Raw genomic sequence first — 20,240 nt, 5'->3', positions numbered from 1 at the left:
CGACAGTTCTACCAATTGGTCAACATTCCCTCAAATCCCCATTTCTCCAAGAAAATCTTTCTGTCTTGCTTCTTCTCTTTCAGGACTTGCCCCTCCCCATTCTCTGGGCTTCCTCAAACCAGCCCCATCCCTCTCCAGTCCCTCAAATCTCTTCATATCTTCCAGCTCTCAGCTCAGCCTCTGGGACCCCTGGCAGTGCCTCCAATGGAGTACACATGCCACCAGAGGGCCCTTGCCTTTGACCTCCCACTGTCCACCTGTCTCTTCCAAGGTAGGCTGGTGACATGCAATCAGAGTTGGGAGTGGGGGGGGGGGGGACACAGATCCTCCTAATATCCAGGTGACGTGGAGCTTGTAAAGCCACTTCCTCTGCCTCAGTTCCCTCACTTGTAAAGGATCACCAAAGAACATCCTGGGAGAAGAGTTGTAGGGACCAAAGGAGATTAAAGTTCTGTGCTTTTCCCACTGGGGTTCCATCTTTGACACCATTCCACTAGCTCTTCAGATTCCACGTACATCACTGATGCATCTGCCTCTTCCTCCACAGTCCCTTCTTTTTTCTTTTTCTTTTTTGGTCACACCCAGTTATGCTCAGGGGTTACTCCTGGCTCTGCACTCAAGAGTTATTCCTGGTGGTTCCTAGGGGACCATATGGGAGGCTAGGGATTGAACCCAGTCAATCACGTGCAAGGCAAATGCCCTACCCGCTGTGCTATCGCTCTGGCCCCCAGAGTCCCTTCCTCTAATGACATGTTAAACTAGATCAGTGTTTCCTATGTGAGTGATAGAGCACACCCATGAAGTGGGGGGAGACATTGGAACTATCTACCATCTAGGGTCATGGTGATAGTCTGGAGTGCAAGTGGAAAGGGGGGAATTGGGAGGAGTATAATTAGTGGTGCTTTCTGTTCATTCACTTTTAGACAGTAGATTTCCACGGTAAAGGCACTGAGTGATATTTAGTTCTGTAAAAGGGAGAAGTAGGCCAAGTAAGTTTGGGAACCTCCGGACTTGATCCTTCTTAGTGATGGAGGGTGGGAGCACGTGGTATACTGTAGGACAGTCACCAGCATCCCTGGCCTCAGCCTACCCCTTCGTTTCAATAACCAGGGAGATCTCTGCACATTGACATGTCCCTGGTGGACAAATCCCTCCCCATTAAGAACCACTACTTGAAACTCTAAATTCTTGAATAATTCTGTGAGAGACAAAGCAGCAACAAGAACACCTCTATGATCACTTGCCACCTTCCAATCAGAGTTCAAAGCCCATATAATAACAATTTAAAGAACAGATGGATGGATGGATGGATGGATGGATGGATGGATGGATGGATGGATGGACGGATGAGAGAGATGAGATGGTCTCCTACATATCAGAAATCTATCCTTCCTCGCCTTTCAGAGACAGCCTCTTGCAGGCAGCATAGTAAGGCCATAAAGGGGGTTAATCCATTGGAAAGCCCTCCCCTTGGCTATAGCTCTTCTAAGCTATCAAGATAGACATTTCGAGGGGGTTATGTTGCTTTGGATACTTTGTTTTTGTTCTTAATAATATGAGTTATATCTTTCATTTTCTGATGATCATTCAATTCACCCCAGAGTCCCAACATTACCAAATAACACTGTCACTTTTTTACCATAGGTTCCAGTAATGTGACTTTTTGACAATATACATGCCGTACATGCAGAAGACCTGGGTTGGATCCCTAGCACCACCAAAAGAAATAATTAATAGAGAAATAACAAAAATAATGTTATCATAGAAGACACCTTTCCAGTCTTGGGGAGGTTACAATAATACTCCTTTCTCCCATTTAGAGCACACCACACCAAATACCCAAACCCTGTACTTCTTAATTTAGTGGAATGGGGGTTTGATTTGGGGGCTGCACTTGGCTGTGCTCAGATTCACTCATGGCTCTGTGCTCAGAGATCACTCTTGATAGTGAAGATAAAACCAGGGTCAGCCACATACAAAGCAAGTGCCCTACTTGCTGTACTATCTCTCTGGTCCTTTACTGTGTTTCTAATGAGCACTATTGACAGTGGTGCTCAGAGGTATAAACTGAAACAACACATTTGTGGAATATGAAATAACATAATATGACACCCGAGGATAGAGAGACAGGGGCCAGGAGGATTGCTCCATGGTTGGAAGCCTGCCTCATGAGCTGAGGGAAAAGGCTGCTGGGATAAAAAAGGGATCACTAAGTCAATGATGATTGGAAGGGTCACTCAGGATGGGAGATGTGTGCTGAAAGTAGATAAAGGACTAAACATGATGGCCTCTCAGTATCTGTACTGAAAACCATAATGCCCAAAAGTAGAGAGAGAGTAAGAGGGAAATTATCTGCCATAGAGGCAGAGTGAGGGGTGGATGGTGGAGGGGGTACTGAGAACATTGGTGGTGGAAAATTGTGCACTGGTGGAGGGATGGGTATTTGATCATTGTATGACTGAAACTCAAACATGAAATCTTTGCAACTGTATCTCACAGTGATTCGATTTTTTTAAAAAAGGAAAAAGAAACAAAAATGAGGAGCTGGAGCAATAGCACAGCGGGTAGGGCATTTGCCTTGCACGTGGCCGACCCAGGTTCAATTCCCAGCATCCCATATGGCCCCCTGAGCACCGCCAGGAGTAATTCCTGAGTGCAGAGCCAGGAGTAACCCCTGTGCATCACCAGGTGTGTAGAAATAAAGAGAGAAAGAAAGAGAGAAAGAAAGAAAGAAAGAAAGAAAGAAAGAAAGAAAGAAAGAAAGAAAGAAAGAAAGAAAGAAAGAAAGAAAGAAAGAAAGAAAGAAAGAAAGAAAGAAAGAAAGAAAGAAAGAAAGAAAAAGTGAGACAACATCCCTCTGCCCCATAAGTGTGAACCCTTTCACTCTGTCAAGGGCTCAATGAACTGAACGGCAAAACGTGCTGTCTATCACGAACAAAACATTTGTCTTGATAGAAACAGGTCGGCATTTAAACCTGCTGAACCCATCTTGTGAGATAAGCACAGGTATAAATCCTTTAATCATGGTAAATGGATATCTTAAAGTAGCCTGTGTCCTGGACAAATAATGGTACAAGGCAAAGAAATACAGAAGTTCCTATATGGGAGCAAGAAAGGAACACCAGAGTTTTGGGGCCAGTGAAATTCTGGAAAGCATTCTACATAAAGTATATGTCTAAGTGGCAAGTTACAATAAAGCAAGATCCTCATTAAGGGGATGCAGGTCATGAATGGGGCTCAGCAGAGTCCAAAGACTTCACTTTGAATCTCAGCTCATTTTTCTAGTTGGAATATGACTCAGCTTCTCTTAGCATGAATTTACTCACCAGTAAAATGGGGGGCATAATGATGTCCACTTTGAGAATAGCTGAAAATTTTAACATGATAATGAGTATAAGGTGTCTGTCTTGTAATAGGGCCCCAAATTAGGGGTAGCCTTTATAATCAGTATATAAATTATCTAAGGGCAAATACACACACACTCACTCACCTTTATAAAGAAACCTTTGAGGAAAACAGGGAACGAATCCTAGTGGCAGCCCTAGGATTCGAATCTGTGTACTCAGGCATTCTGTCCTTTATTCTGAACTGTGTTTTCTCATAAAAAATGAGATCGAGGCATAATTGGTAAATAAATTATTAATAATGAACAAAGGCATGAACAGCTTAACTACCTTATCACCTAACATTATAGATTTAGTTTGATATTTCAGTTCAATTACCTTTCTCTATTGGGCAGTAATTTGATGCAAACCCATGAATGGGCTATGCATGGATACAAAGACAATAAATTAGACCTGTTTCCTCCAGATTGCACTCTCTAAGGAAGGAACATCCAAGCTCAAATCAATTCAGACCATCTTTTAGGGTTTTCTGTGAACTGTAAATAGAAGCATCGTTCCAGATATCACGACAGTAAATGTAAATCTATTCTTACTTAAAACCACTCCACAGTGGTCTTCTTCATTGTCTGTTGGCTTTCTACGGCCTAAAATCTGGCACACATTGTCATATATCATTAGCATTTTCTAATGAAAGAGAAGAGGAAAAAGACAAATCAGGAGAGGGTAACACAAATACACTGTCCTAAAATCTTGCGTTCTAAAATTGTACATTGTAATAAAAGTTGTGGGACATAGGTATGGAACCATTATGCATTTATTCCCAGATGTAAAATGTGCATCTCAAGAGCCGGAGAGATAATACAAAGAGTAGGGCACTTGCTTTGCATATAGTCAACATGAATTCAATCCCTGGCACCCCAGCTGACCCCCAAGCAAGGAGTGAATCCTGAGCACAGAGCCAGGAGTAAGTCCTGAGCACCACTAGGTGTGGCCCCCAAACCAAAAAAATTTTGCAAGCCCATTTATATGAGTCAAGACAGGTTATCAAAACTAATTTAAAGGAATACAACTACTGTGAAGGCAGTAGATGGCAGAACCCTCAGAATTCCCATCCCCAAGATTTGTGGTTGGAGAGAGAGAGAGAGAGAGAGAGAGAGAGAGAGAGAGAGAGAGAGAGAGAGAGAGAGGTGTCAGCCCAGTCCCATGAGTCTTCAAACTACTAGACCAGAGTAGCCATCAGAATTAAGCTAGCTCCAGAACCAGAGGGGCTGTGCAAACCATCTTCCCACCCCTCTGCCTTCCAACCTTTAGAAACACCAGCAAGATGAGACCTCCCTTGCTTCTGTAAGTGTCATCACTACCCACCAGGACTGACTCTTCTTGGTTTATATTATCTGGCACAGGATATCAAAATTCAGCTACAAATTTCTCTATCCTCCTTCATCTCCCTCCAAACGAGCACCCAGCTCCTTCCCCTTCCCTTCTCCTGGGACTCAGCTCTCTTCACCTTTAGTCAGCTTCCCAAATTACCAATTTCATATTGTCCCGTTATGCCATCTTAGGAGACTCTGTCTCAAAGCCCTTCTCAATTTACCCCTGCCAAGCCCACCCACCTCTGCCTCCTGCCTCAGTTCCCTGGGTTGAGCCCAGAGTCACTGCCCACTTCTCCTTAATTCCCACATTGTGAGGGCCAGAGGGACAGCACAGTGAGGAAAGCTCTGGCCTTGCACACACTCAACCGAGGCTCTATCCCTGGCATCATATATGGCGCCCCAAGCACAAAGTCAGGAGTAAGCCCTGAGTATAGAGCCAGGAGTAAGCCCTGAGCATCTCCGGATATGGTGCAAAAGCAAACAGAAACACCCACATTCTGAAAGGGTCTTTGCCCAGTGCCTGAAACATAGTAGACATTCAAAAACAGAAATCCCCATAAATTCATAATTTTATGAAATATGTAATGTTTCCCCATAAATTCACCCAACCAGGTCCCCAAGTCCCCAACAGGCTCTTCATCCCTCATCTTGTGCCTTTCGCTCAGCTCCACTATGACAGACAAGAAGCAGGTCGCTACATCGCTGCTGATGTCAAAGCCTTTGTTTGGGGGCCAGGAATGCGGTTCGGTGGCAAAGAACATGCCCTGCATGCAGGAGAGAGGGGTTTGGTTCTCCCCCCAAGAAATAAAATAAAATCCTTTCTCTCCCTTGTTTCCAAGACACTCTCTTTCCCCAGCCTCTCATACAGACTTTAGAAGCAGAAAATTAACCCATCAACCTGGGTGGTCTTGGATCTGAACTGTCACATTCCTTTTGCCTGTTTACCTGCACCCACCACATCCCAAAGCAGGTAACACAGAACACAGCCTATTTCTGCATCTGGGTCCCGGCCCAAGCGTCTCCTCTTCCCCAGGTCCTTACATACTTCAGTCTCTGACTCCTTTGAGGTCCTGGGAGAGGGTCTCCCTGAACCTCCAGATCATCCCAACTCAAGACTGAACTCAAGGAGCCAGGCAGAGACCCAGGGGATGCTGTCCCCGTTGCCCACAGAACGCTCCAGGTTGACTACCGTACACCGCAGCTCCCTCACCTGGATCAGAGTCTCCAGCTCCTGGGGACTCACACAGACGTGATCCCGCAGGAATTCTGCCTTCTCCAAGGCAATGGTATTCTTCTGGCTGCTCTCGAAGGGCTGCTCCAAGGCCCGGAAGACGAGACCACCCGTGACGAGGTAGACGACCACCACCACAAAGATGGCGACCACTGTCTTCCACTTCATGACGGTCTGCAGGCCCCCCTGGGAGGTGCCTTCCATTCTGGCTACCACCGTGGCTCGGGAGGAGATGGAGAGGCGTGGGGCCGGGTAGTGGCCGTTAGTGGTGCCCTTGGGCTGACACACCGGGGGCGCGGCGGCAGGAACGGCCACTGGGAAAGAGGGTGGGGGAGAGGGGGAAGAGAGAGAGAGAGAGAGTTTGTTTATAAATACAAAACACAAAACTGCTCTGCCACAAAGCACAGATGTCTTTCCCCAGCCAGCTTTCAGATGGCTGGATTAAACATGGTCCACCCAGCCTGCGGTGGGGGAATGTGATCAGTTGCTAGGTGCAATGTTTGAGCTCTCAGAAACACAAGCGCCAGGAGCCCAGGTTAGAGAGAGTGGTGGGAAACATTAACGGAGTTTGAAATGCGTATATTTTTTATCATCTGCATTCTGAATTTGAGAACTACGTCTCTGTTCATTCTACTTCATCACCTTCCTTAGCTTCGCTCTTGAAGCAATGCATAAGATATACCACAAATCCCCCTGTTTGAAAAACCGCAAATCTGTTCAACTTGGAGAAGAAGAAAGAGGCGGTAACTTGATACCTAGTTACTTGGTCCAAGGACCAGGAGCATAGGGATACCCAGAGCAGAATAGAAACGAGCATCCAGGCACTTGGAAAGTTGCTTTTAGGACACAAGCTCAAACTGTATAACATACATTTGAATTTTTTTTATGCATAGTATCCGAGAATTAAATATGACTCGGAGCTGCAGTTACCTTATTACACATAACGGTGTTTAATATCTTTTTTTAAGACTATAATGAGGATCAAATGTTAATAAATGGAAAAGGATGAGCTAACAATAACATAATCATAAATGCTAAGATGCTGGTATTTTCTTTAATTTTTAATTTTATTGTCGAGGTGACATCATTACAGTAGTGTTTAAGAGTGTTTTTGGTGTACAACAAAGCATCTGCCTTTCCGGCACAACCAAAGTACAAAGACCCTTTACCACTATCCTCATGTTGCTTCTGGGGGAATTTGAGTGTGAGAACTTTCCTCCTGGTGAAGGAAAAAGGTACCAAAATAAAACAAGGGAAGGGACAAGAACATAAATGGTGCTGTATGCTAATAAGCTTGGCCTCCTGGGGGTGGGGGATGGAATAGTCTAATAAAGCAGTCTAAACTGATCTCTCAATGGACTTCCACACAATCTCTAATCTATTGGTAAAACAAATTTTCTCCTCTTTCTTCCAATTTAAAAAAATTGCCTTCTCTTTTCTTTTATTTCCAATACCTAGGAAATAAATATGTCAAGCTGGAGGCTGTTTTGCAAAGGCAGAGAAAGTTTAGGGGAGAGCGTTGCATAGCCCGCTGGGTGCTTCAGAAGTGCCTGGCCCAGCAGCGAGCGGCCGTTTCACTGCAATGCTGGACTCCCTTTATTATTCGAGGTCCTTTCAGGGGCTGTGGCACAGAGCAGTCTGGCTGTTGAGTAAATAAGGTATTAGGAGCTGACAAACCCAGTGACCTAAGTAGGGCAAACACTCTCACACATCTGAGAGCCACACCGTTCAGTTCCTGCCCTGGGAAATGAGGTAAATAAAAGCGCAGGAATGCCACTCTTTGTTCCAAACGCCAACCACCTCGCCAGAGACCTGCTTGCATCCTGGAATCTCAAAATCAGCGTGGCCCTCAGGACCCCATGCTGAACAGCATCAGCCTTTTATTGCAGATTCTTCTAGACATAAAATCAGTCAGCCGCTGCAAATCCTTCGGACGTGCATGAGCACAGAACCCTCTGGAACCTCAGGAAGACTGAAGAGTTGGCAGCCCAGATCCCCATGTTCTTGCTGACCCTTCCCTCCCTTCATGCCTGTGTGGCCTTCTGCGGAAGTGACCGTCCTCTAGTGCAGCTTTCTTGCTTCCTTGCAGCTTTTTCTGACTCTCGGGTTTGTGCAGCCCTTCCTCCCTTTAGCCCAATCCCTTGCCCTTCTCAACCCCCACCCCCACCCCTGCCCCGATGCCACCAGCCTCATCAAGGCCCACTGGACCGTTTCAGCAAATGAAACCAATCCCGATCCTCCTAAGTGGCCTCTCTGCTTCCCATTCCGCCAACCTCCTGGCCCTAAGTCTGAGGGTCAGGGCATTTTCTAAATGTACCTCTCTCCCTCTTCCCCTGCTCCCTGGCATCAGCAGGGGATGGACCTCTGCCACATCTACATCCCAAACCCGGGACCTCTGAAAGCTGCTTTACATAGAGAACCACGTTTGCAAATATGATTTAGGATCTTGGAGATGGTCCAGAATGATCTTGAGTCGTTTAGGATCCTCACAGATGCCCCTCTAAAGGAGGACAGGGATGGGTTCGAGAAAGAGGGATGCTGCCACAAGCCGAGGGAGGCCCTCAGGGTCTAGAAGCTGGCAGGGCAAGTCAGTGTTCCTCTTCTAGAACTTCCAGAAGGAAACAGCCCTGCCAGTGCCCTGGATTTCAGCCCAGTGATTTTAAACTTTTAACCTCCAGTCCCATAAGATAATAAACGTGTGTTGATTTTAGCCATTACGTATGTGGTCATTTGTTACAGCGGCCACAGGAAACGAACACACCCCCACTTGATGAGGTTTCCCTCAGGGCGGCATTCTGCACTGTGTGGTTGATAAAGCCTGTTTAACTGGCCAGCTCTCTCAGCCTACTGAGGAGGATGGTGCCATGTCCACCTTCTGTAGCCTCCTGACCTGTCCGGCACCTGGCAGACAGTGGGGTGGGGGTAGGGGCAGTCAGTGATGGTTTATTAAGAGGGGGCAAGGAAGGGAAAGAGGGAAAGAGGGAAGGAAGGAGAGAGGGAGGGAAACAAGGAAGGAGTGAGGGAAGGAGGAGGGAAGGAGGGAAGGAAGGAAGGAAAGGAAGGAAAAGAAGGAAGGAAGGAAGGAAGGAAGGAAGGAAGGAAGGAAGGAAGGAAGGAAGGAAGGAAGGAAGGAAGGAAGGAAGGAAGGAAGAAAGGAAGGAAGGAAGGAAGGAAGGAAGGAAGCTGCCTCTCTGAGAAGTAGCCCTGGATTTTCCAAGCTGACTGAGCATGCTCCTCTCCCCGGGGACCTGCAACAGTCTTTAATCCTTGGATCTTCCTTTCTTGACTTGGTGCCTGGCAGGAAGCACTTGTGTGTTTTCCTCTTCATTGTGGTAAATAATGCCTTCAGAATCTCCACAGAAGCCCCCTCAGAATCTCCACAACCCTCAACAAGCCCAGATGATGCCTCCCCATCTCTCTCTGTCTCTGTCTCTGTCTCTGTCTCTGTCTCTGTCTCTGTCTCTCTCTCTCTCTCTCTCTCTCTCTCTCTCTCACACACACACACACACACACACACACACACAGAGAGACAGTGTAGGGACAGACAGTCTTATCAGGGAACCACTTCACATGCCAGCAAGCATCACTGGGATGAAGGCACGCAGCTATCAAATGATGGCCGTGAGCATGGAGGCTGGCAGGAGAGCGACTCTTCACCAACCCGCTTCCTCACGGCTTCAGGGCTTCTGGGTGTCTGGAGCTGGGCAGAACCAGCAGGTCCCGGTGCCAGTTTGCTAAGAGACTGTCCCGGGTGGCAGAATTTGGACAGAACCTACCAATCCTAGAGTTTCCAAAGCAACAGAAGTCGAACCTAAAGTCACAGTGCCAAACCCGTCAGGGTCTGGGTGACCGTGGCCCTGTCACCTTGTGTGTCTGTTTCCTTAGCTAAGAAATGCAAAGGACAACAGTGGCTTCTTTTTAGCCCCCGAAGGGCACTCAGGACAGTAGCTGATCCACAGTTAGCTGTCTGAAACATATGTATAGGCGTCAGTGTACCAGCCTCAAAGCATCACAAAAGCTTTAGGGCACTTCACCAGAAAGGAACTTGGTCCCTGAGCGAAGAAGACTGTGCATTTCAATGGCTGGGGACGCCACTGTCTGCCTTTTCCTTAACTTGGAAACATTACCAAAGGCTAAGGCCGGGGAGATAGCACAGGGTTTAGTGTGCTCAAGTCAGGTTTGTTCTCCGGGACCACATGGCCTCCTGAGTATTGTGGGGCACATCCCCGCAGACCTCAAGCACTGCCAAGTGTGGCCCTGGAGGCCCCCCAAGCCCCTCAGGGCCTGAGCAGCACTATATCCTCAGGCCTTAGTATTGAATCACTCACTGCTTGGGAGGGACCCTCTAAGAAAATGACCTAAGGCATTCATTCTCCTCAGAAATCAGAGCTGCTCTCACGCTAGGGCAAAGTTTCCACGTGACCTCGAGTAGCTACCGGAACTCTCTGGGCCCAGCGCCAGTGAAGAAGCAAAACCTGCCAAGTGATGACGGTGGAGGTGGCGGTGATGGTGACGGGAACATCAGCACTTTCCAAACAGCCACTTCATGCCCTCACTTGGCACCCTGGGCTCAGCCAACTGCATGTGAAATGACCTTCCCGTGAGTTCAGATCTTCTCTGAATTTGGTGCCAAGAAGGGCGCCCATAGGCGTGGACCAAACCAGTGTCAGGAAAACTGGGCAGCCACGTGGGGGGCTGGAAAGCCCTCGGTGCATTGTGGGTCTGGCCCAAGGCACAAAGCATCCGAGATCTACTGAGTCTAAGGAACTTCAGCAAGTTGTTTCCCAGCCCCTGAGCCATCAGAGGAGGTCTGCGAGCCCTGGGGAGAGGCCTGAGGACTCGGCCGCCACCCATCACGGGCTGGGAGGGCTGCAGGAGGCAGTGCCCGCACCACAAGGCCTTGGCCGATTTCAGAGCAGAGCTGGGGCTCTGGCTCTAAAATTCTCAGGCTAGTGGGAGGTCCGGGAGGTGGAGGGGTGTCAAACAGCCAGAAGTTGAGGTCAAAACCAGGATTAAAAGTGGAATCGTGGTCACTGAACAATTTTCATAGGATTTGAAAGCTATCTTGCCCTCCCCAAATGATATCTGAATCTTCATAAAAAGTGCCATTCTGCAACTCAGAGAAGGGAACACCAAGTAAAATGTAGTCGGAGGTCATGCGGGGGAAGGGTGATGCGTGCCGAATGTAGACTAGAGACTGAACACAATGGCCACTCAACACCTATATTGCAAACCACAACACCTAATCAGAGAGAGAGAACAAAAGGGAATACCCTGCCATAGTGGCAGTGTGGGGTGGGGGGAGACGGGACTGGGAAGGGTGGGAGGGATGCTGAGTTTACTGGTGGTAGAGAATGGGCACTGGTGAAGGGATGGGTTCTCGAACTTTGTATGGGGGAAACATGAGCACAAAAATGTATAAATCTGTAACTGTACCCTCACGGTGACTCACTAATTAAAAATAAATAAATTATAAAAAAATAAAATAAATAAAATAAAATAAAATTTTTTAAAAAGTGCCATTCTGTAAGGAGAAGAGAATTGTTTACTTGTTTTTCTACTCTAGGAAATATCCCTTTTGGGAAGAGCACTATATGGTAGATTCTTGCCATTGATGACATTATGCATCCATAATTTTCCAAATTCATAAGTGCTACTTTTATAATAAAGCCTTTCGTAAAGCACAGTTAATTTCACTAAAATTATAGAAGCTTTTCTAACCCTGGAGAGATCTCGGAGTCCTTGGGAGAAGGAGGGTATACACAGGTGATGGGTATGACTTTTTAATTACATGCATGAAAAAAAATCATTATTAACTGCATTGTAAACTACAAAATACTAGCACCCTGGCACTGTCATCCCATTGTTTATTGATTTTCTCGAGCGGGCACCAGTAATGCCCCATTATGAGACTTGTTGTTACTGTTTTGGGCATATCGAATATGCTATGGGTAGCTTGCCAGGCTCTGCCGTGCGGGCACGACACTCTCGGTAGCTTGCCAGGCTCTCTGAGAGGGACAAGAAATAAATAAGTTTCAAAACAAATATGTCTTTCATAAAATACAAAGCATCTTCTAGCTAAAAATAAATAAATAAAATTAGAATCATGGGCTAGAGAAAAGGTCTGGTGGCACTTCTGTGCAGGCAGTTGACTCCAGCCTGACCCCTGGCACCATGTATGGTCTCCTGAGCACCCAGGAGTGATCCCTAAGAGCAGAGCCAGGAGTAAACCCCAGACACAGCTGGGTGTGTCCCACACCAAAAATAAATAAATAAATAAACTTACATTCGTCAGAGATTGGAGGAGTGAGTAGAGGGGTCTTTTTGCTGATAGTCAGCACTGAAACTCTGGTGGAGGGCAGGATGATAAAGTCACACTGACAGATGAACATGGCTACACCCAGAAACCCCATCATATTGTTAACCAGTGATAAGACCATAAAATATTCATTAAAATAAGTGACTTTGGGGGCTGGAGCCACCTGATAGTACAATAGGTAGGGCATTCACCTTGCACACAGCCAACCTGGGTTCAATCCCCAGCATCCCATATGGTCCCCTGAGCACTGCCTGGAGGAATTCCTGAGTGCAGAGCCAGGAATAATACCAGAGCTTCAGTAAGTGTGAAACAAACAAACAAAAGAAAGTGACTTTCCCATATTTTAAAAATAAGCTAGAGAGGCTGGAGAGATGGTACAGTGGGCAGGGTGGTTGCCTTGCATGTGGCCAACTCAGGTTCAATCCCCAGCATGCCATATGGTTCCCCGAGCCCTGCCAGGAGTGATTTCTGAGTGCAGAGGAAGGAATAACCCCTGAGCATCGCCGGGTGTGGCCCAAAAACTAATTAAATAAATTAATAATAACAATTAAATTAAATTAAATTAGAATAATGTGACTTTGAGTCAGCAACCTAGGCTAGCAGAGCAGGAAAACAGGAATCAAAGAAATCCCAGAGAAATAGAGCCCCTTTATATAAGCAATAAGTTAGTTTTCTACAAGGGAGCATTTTTTCCCCAGTTTAATAACCAACAGGTGAGATCAATACTGGCCTATTGAATTTTTCAACTCCTGCAGGAAACGCCTGAGGAACAAATCTGTAGACAAAAATGACAAAGACAATGTGGTAAGACAACCCTTCTTATTTCCATCATTAAATGTTTCCTCACAAATGTTACCTGGAAAGACGCAAATACATGGAAATGTGAAATTTCTTTTCTTGGCTGAGTAAGTCTTTATATTTGATGCTAGTCAAAGAGTCAAAGAGTCTCCTGCCCCCGTGCCTGGCTGTCTTCACCAGGGCCCCTCTGAGTGGGGCGGGTTGTTTCCCTCCTCGCCCCAAGCAGAGCCCCTGCAGCCAAAGACCTCCGGAACCCAGTCATAGCCATGCTCAAGGCCACACTCCACACACTTGGATGAGACTCGCGCATGAAGGAACCAGCAGAGGAACCCAGGTGTGCGGGACCCGGGGCTGAGATCTCCAAGCCTGCTTGGATAGGGACTTGGCCTCCTCCACCCAGATCCCCCTTTTTTTAGTAGCTAGGCAGTCACACCCACAAACTGCCCCTGGCGCCATGTAATCCCATCAACGGCCAAGATCCAGAGACTATAAAACAAAGCTCTTGGAATTGCACGGCCACATTCGACACCATGCAATTTCTTATTGTCTAGTTCTCCCTCTCAGAGAACCTGGCAAGCTACCAAGAGTATCCAGCCCACACAGCAGAGCTTGGCAAGCTCTCAGTGGCATATTCGATATGCCAAAAACAGTAACAATGATGGGTCTCATTCCTCTGACCCTGAAAGAGCCTCCAATGTGGCACCGTTGGGAAGGATAAGTAAAGAGCCTGCTAAAATCTCAGGACTAGGACGAATGGAAATGTTACTGGTGCCTGCTCAAGTAAATCGATGAACAACGGGATGACAGTGATACAGTGATACAGTCAGGATCTCTCTCACCTCAACACTTTTCCACATTGTACAATCATGCACTCAGTCAACAAACACTGGACAACCTGTGTTTGCTGGTCACTGTGGTTCGCATGGTAGATCTGGTAGAGAATGACATATTTCCCTGGCTCAGAGTTTGTGGGAGAGGAGACAAAATGTGGCAAAGATTTTACACCTGCACTAACCCAATTTATCTTCATAAAAATCTTCCCCGCAGGAACTTGAATGGAACTGGAAGACATCATGTTAACTGAAGTGAGTCAGAAGAAGAACAAATACTTAATTATCTCATTTATTGAAGGTATATAAAATAACAGGGTGTGGAAATACATGGTATCAAAGGGAGGATACCTAGATTTCCCTGGTCCCCAGATTATACAAATGAGAACAGAAAAGGAAAGGAATCAACGTGAGGAGGGCTGGAGAGATTTTACATCAGGTGGGGTGCTTGCCCTGCACGCAGCTGACCCAGGTTCAGTTCCGGCACCCTATACGGTTCCCTGAGCCAGCCCAGAGTGCCCCCTGAGCACAGAGCCAGGAGTAAGCCCTGAGCATCACCAGGTGTGAGCCCAAAATCAAAAACAAAAAACGAAGAAGAGAAAAGGAAAGGAAAGGAAAGGAAAGGAAAGGAAAGGAAAGGAAAGGAAAGGAAAGGAAAGGAAAGGAAAGGAAAGGAAAGGAAAGGAAAGGAAAGGAAAGGAAAGGAAAGGAAAGGAAAGGAAAGATTATCAAGTTGTGGACAAGACATAAGAAGGGCAGGGCCTTGGGTGGTGCAGAGGTGAGGGGTAGGTATATACCTCAACCACAGAGCCAGCAACATGAGACCCAAAGGGCAGCAACCAAATTGAAAAGGTTCCTGTCCAGGAGGCCGGCTGGAGGGGGGTAGGGAGGATGGAATGACAGTAGGGGGAGAGGAGAAAAAACGTGAGGACACTGGTAGAGGAAACAGGACAGTGGTGGTGGCATTGGTGCTGGAACAGAGTATGCCTGAAAAATCGACTCTGAATGGCTCTGTAAATAATCATGCCTTCATAAAATCACTTAAAAATTTTTCCCTGTAGGGCCACGCGGCATTACCAATCCTCCTTGATGGATAAGAAACGAAAGTGGCCTTGACCAGCTCCACACCAGCTAACCCACCAGCGGTGCCCTTGGGCTTTTCTCCAGAAAAGCACCGAACCCCAGTGCCCGAGACAAAGAGCATCCGAGGGATTCCGGGTCCCCAGGAACCTGATGGGCAGCCACCTCCGAGGTGCCACTGTCACACAGCAACGTGACTCTGTTGACCCAGGCAAAGTATAACTGTGATTGCAACACACCGGCTTCGAGGCAAAGAACACCTGTTCCCGCATCCCTGCTCCCCCCCCCCAACTCCTCTCTGAGCCGGAAACGCTCCAGAGGCACCTGCACCCATAGCTCAGCAGTTCCTAAAAGCTCCAGCTTCCAGCTCAGCCTGGACTTCCCCCAAAGACTTTCCTAGGTGTGTGCAGGTGATGAGGAAGGGTGGGGGCACGGGGCGTGGGAGAAGGGGAGCGAGCAGACCGTTTCAGCCCCACCTGCCCCAGGATGTCCCCGCAGCTGTACTCAGCCTCATCTGCCACATAGAAGAGCAGAAAGAACACGCGTGGTCACTCTGGATCCAGACACCCCAACACCACCGAACCCTTGCTTTCCCCCATCAAGCTGGCCCAGGTAGCAGTGGACCGACACTCGGTCTAGACACATTTGGAGAGCTGACCATGTTCCCAATTGCCACCACGGAGAAGCCTTTGCTTTGGGGGGGTTCGTCCTGGCCCTCTCCACCTCCCTCTTAAAGTTTTAGGCTTTGGAGCCCCGGGGATGACCGAGTGTTCGAGCACCTACTTGCAGGTTTTGAGACCCTGAGTTCAGTCCCCATGTCCAGAGTGTGACTCGGGAGATCCCTGTCACTGAGAGGCCAGAGCCAAGTGTGGGGGAAGAAAATAAATCCCCTCAAACTTCAGGCCTTGTTTCTGAAAAACACCAAGGCAGCATTAACCGAGCCACAGCCACGGCAGGAGGGCGCATGGCTGGAAGGAGAGGGAAAGAGAAAGGTGTTGCACCTGGACTCAGGCCCTCCCCAGTCCCACGTCCCGGCCCCTCCAGACCATCCTGTGGTTGTCCCTCACCTGAATCGGCGTGACGGTCGGCTGCCTTGCCTCTCTGATCTCCATCCTCCCAGCAGCACCGGGCAGCCTCTCTGCAGCGGGACCCGGTCAGAACTCCCTCATCCTCGGGCTGCCCCGAGGCTTCTTGCAGGTTGGGAATCAAGGCTGGCACTGAGGCTTGCTCCGGGCTCCCTTCCAGGGCCTGGCGCCTGCCTATCTCCCCAGCCTCACCCACCGCCACGCCCCCAATGCAACCTTCGCCCCGGCCTGACCCAGCAGCACCCAGGCCCCTCTCGCTGAATGCAAAAGGAAGGGCTTAGATCCCTTCCCGAGAATCCCTTTCTTGTGCCCACAATTTGCCTGACCAGCTCCTACTCAGGTGACAAAACACACTTCACGTGTGACTCATCCAGGAAGTTCTCTCTGATTTCCTACTTTCTGGCGCAAAGGCCTTTTCTCTCTGCCTCCTCTACGTCCGCTGTGTCCTCACAGGAGGCTGAGCATAGTGCCTCTTGCTTGCAAGGTACCGTGAGTTATAATTTGACCCCTTCCTAAATTCATTCATTCATTCATCTGTTCTCTCATAGACTTGCCTTGTGTCAATACCCAGAATTTCTAGTTCACGTCCCTGCCCCAAAGCAAATGCACCTGCCAAGCTCAGTGAACGCAGGAGAGAAGGAGAGCTCTGGTATGATGGTGTTTGTTTCCAGACAGTCAAGAGTCCTCATTCCCCAGCACAGAGAAGAGAAGTTAGGGCACATGCCCGGCATGCACCTGACCCAGGTTCGATTCCAGCATCACATGGTTCCCCTGAGTACTGTGGGGAATATCTCTGGACACCCCCAAGCATCAGCGAGGCAGCTCGTGTAATCCTTGGCACTATGGGGACTGAGCAGCAGCACCACATCCTCCGGCCCTGACACTGCACCGCAGTCGAGTTAAGCCAAGAATTGCTGGTCAAGTTCCCAGGCCTCCCGAGTACCCCTTTGACCTCCACAAGAGGATGTGAAAGTTCTCAGAAAGTAAAGAGTGAACCCCAGGATTTGTTCAATTGCTAGAAAGGACCAGAAGGGAGGCAAGAGTAATCCATTCTGCTCCAAAAAGAACTTCCTTATTCTCTCTCTTCATGAAGAACCAGAAGCTTCTCTTTGACTCATGGGCATATCTGTGAGACTTAAAAAGAAAAAAAAATAGAAGAACAACATCTATGCAGTGGCATGAATCACCCTGGTTGAGTCACCTCTCTGGTCCCAGGAAGCAGACACAGACGTTCCTCCAGTGTGCCTCCCCGCCTAGGGGAGTCCTTCTCTGACAAATCCACAGACATTTACATCTGAGGCCTCTCTCGGAGACAAGTGCTTTTCTTGCCCTGCCCCTCCCGCACATAACCTAGAAAGGCAACACAAAAGCGAGACCCCACACACAGAGGCCTCGTGACTTCCTACTGAGAGCAGCTAAGCAAGTGGTTTCTTCCATGCGTCCCCAAATCTCCCGGATTTACACACTACAGGCAAGGCACAAAGTCAGAAGTTTCATAAACAGATAGAACCCAGAGCAGGAAGCTCTGCAGGTAGAAACACCCTTTGGGCTGTAGCAGAGATAAGGGATTTTCAGAAAATCCTCAGGGAAAGTAACTCACTGGTCAGCTGGTCAGGGAAATATGCTTTTTTTTGGGGGGGAAGGGGCAAAAACCCAAGTTTGATCCCCAGAACTCTCTTACCCCCTGAGAACTGCCAGGTGTGGGGCCCTGCTGGTCCCCAATACCCAGGACCCCAGCACACTGCATCACTGGGCATTTGCATGCATCAAGGTGGGCCAGTTAACCAAGCATCACTAGGACACAGTGAGCAATGCTTCACAAGTCCCTCCCCAAAGAACACAAAGAGCCAAACCAATTTTTTTTGTTTATTTGTTTTAGTGTTAGTTTGGGGGCTCCACACAGCAGTACTTTGGGCTTACTCCTGACTCTGTGTTCAGGGATCCTCCGAGCAGTGTTCAAGGGACCACATGTGGTACCAGGGATCAATCCTGGATTGAACTGCATGCAAAGCAAGGGCTGTATGTCTGTATTATCTCTCTGGTCCCCGGAAAACAAAACCTCGGTTCCAGGAAGACCACTTCAACAGTGCGGCCAGGCCTTGCATGCTCAAGGCCCTGAGCTCAGTTCCTGGCACTGTCAGGCTGACCCTAGTAACCTCAAAGCACCCAGGCCCAAACAATATAGCACTGAACTGTCAGACCCAAACCACGGGATGGAACATCACCAGGAATAGGGCACATAAAAATAGGTGTAGCCCCTATTTAAAAAAAAAAAAAAATCCTAGTCCTAGAGATTGACTGAGATGTGTGGAGAGGCAGGAGTGTGGGATACCACCCAGCAAGTGGATTGTATATGTTGCTCTCTACGACAGTGAAGGGGAGAATTGTACACCTGGGAGTCAGCATGTGGCTTCTTGCGCTTCTGAGGTGGTACATCCTAGTCCACTGTTTCCAGCACTAATCACAGGCCTGCCCTGCGGGAGGTGTCATGGATGTTGATAGATTGGCCATGCCTAGGTGTTGATGGATTGGTCATGCCTGGGTGTTGATGGATCGGTCAGAGTGTGATTCTGCCACTCAGAGACCATTTTTCTCTCCCTTGGAGATTCTTTTCAAGAGCCTCCCTGTTCCATGAAGAAATCATACAATTCTCTGTAACTTGGATGGAACTGGGAAATATTATGTCAAGTCAGAAGAAGGAACAGCACAGGATGATCTCACTTACCTATGGTATATAGATAACAGGGTGAGAGAATAAAAGGTACTAAAGGGGAGATATCTGGATCACCTCTGACTCCAGATTATAAGAAGGAGATGGACAGGGAAGGAACAAATCAAGGAGGAAGTAACAGGGGGAGGAACGGAACAGAAGTTAAGGGCCTTGGTACATTGGGAGTACAGGTCTGAGGTCTATGCATGTATCCAAACCCCAGAGTCAATAACACAGCAAGCATGACACCCGAACTACAACAACAAAACTTAAAAACATGCCTGTCCAGGAGGCAGGCTAGGGTGATGGGAGGGAACCTGGAAACACCGATGGAAGGAAGTGGACACTAGTGGTGGGATTGGTGCTGGAACATTGTGTGCCTGAAATTCATCTGTGAATGGCTTTGTAAATCATGGCGCTTTAATAAAAAAAATTATTCCTTAAAGAGTCCCTGTTTCAAAGCAACAGGACATGATATCTTTCTCCTGGGGAAAAGTGGCCTGTTTTATTGCTGCAGTGAGTGAGTGAGCTCTGGCCCACCCGCCCACCGCAACACAGAGCCCGAGTCCTCAGCTATTCCCTGTCCAGGTTAACATGGGCGGAAGCAGCTCTGGCACTTCCCACTGAAATGCTCATCCTGTGGGTGCCGGTTGCCTGCCTCATTATTCTCCCAACAGATCTCGAACTTGGCCAAGTTGTCAAGATGGACTCATTTGTCTTGACTCCACGGTCATGAGATGAAAGCGTGTAGCCACTGTCAGAGTTCTTTTGTCTGGTTCCAAAAGGTTTCATGAATAACCAGCTTTGTCTCCTGCCCCAAGTTTTTTCCTCCAATTTAAATGCACTAGCACATTTATAAAAGGAGAGATTTCCCCCCTCCCTTTGGGGATTTAAAAATAATATAAGCAGCTGCAGCTCCTAAAATATCTCCCTTACCCAGGGGCCAAGTGTTTTCAATCCTATTGTCAGATCCCATTCCTTCCAGAGAGACTTTTGCCTTTCCCAGGTGCCTTGTCAAAAGCAGTTACCGTTCCAGACCTGGCTCACACAGAGGACTGCTTCCAGCCAGCCTGGAGCAGGGTGATCCCTCCAAAATTCCTGCCCTGTGCTCTCCTGCTCTGGCTGCAAACCTCGCAACTACCCTGAACTTAGAACCCGTCTTACTTCTTCAACCTCACCCTTCACACACTGTCCTCTGGCCCAGCAAACTCCTGCCAAAAGCAGTTATCACAAGTACCTAGACCAGAAATAGTTGTTTCCAATCTAACCCATTCGTTGTCAAGATCCGTAGGAGAAAGCAAAACTGAAAACACATATTAACCCATGAGAGAGAATTGTCTTTTTTCTCTTTATTGAATCACCATGAGAAACAGTTACAATGCTTGCATGATTGAGTTTAAGTCATACATACCATGATCAAACACCCATCCCTCCACCAGTGTACATTTTCCACCATCAATGTCCCCAGTA

The 20,240-nt window shown here is 47.9% G+C and overlaps 1 protein-coding gene across 4 annotated transcripts in view; it reads right to left on the bottom strand.

Annotated features, from left to right (window-relative positions):
• The window catches only part of KCNK10 (potassium two pore domain channel subfamily K member 10), a 173,788-nt gene that overhangs the window by 86,551 nt on the left and 66,997 nt on the right, over positions 1-20,240 (bottom strand). For 3 of the 4 annotated variants that reach the window (XM_055132987.1, XM_055132989.1, XM_004610244.2), the window contains exon 2: positions 5,928-6,262. In XM_055132987.1, coding sequence (XP_054988962.1) covers positions 5,928-6,262 — 335 coding nt within the window. Of the gene's footprint in view, positions 1-5,927; positions 6,263-16,042; positions 16,134-20,240 lie in introns of those variants that run through there. The other variant, XM_055132990.1, reaches the window with a different exon arrangement.

Source organism: Sorex araneus, chromosome 3 (assembly GCF_027595985.1).
Source record: "Sorex araneus isolate mSorAra2 chromosome 3, mSorAra2.pri, whole genome shotgun sequence".
NCBI classification, from domain to species: Eukaryota; Metazoa; Chordata; class Mammalia; order Eulipotyphla; family Soricidae; genus Sorex; species Sorex araneus.
This window is presented reverse-complemented; position numbering and strand designations above follow the sequence as displayed.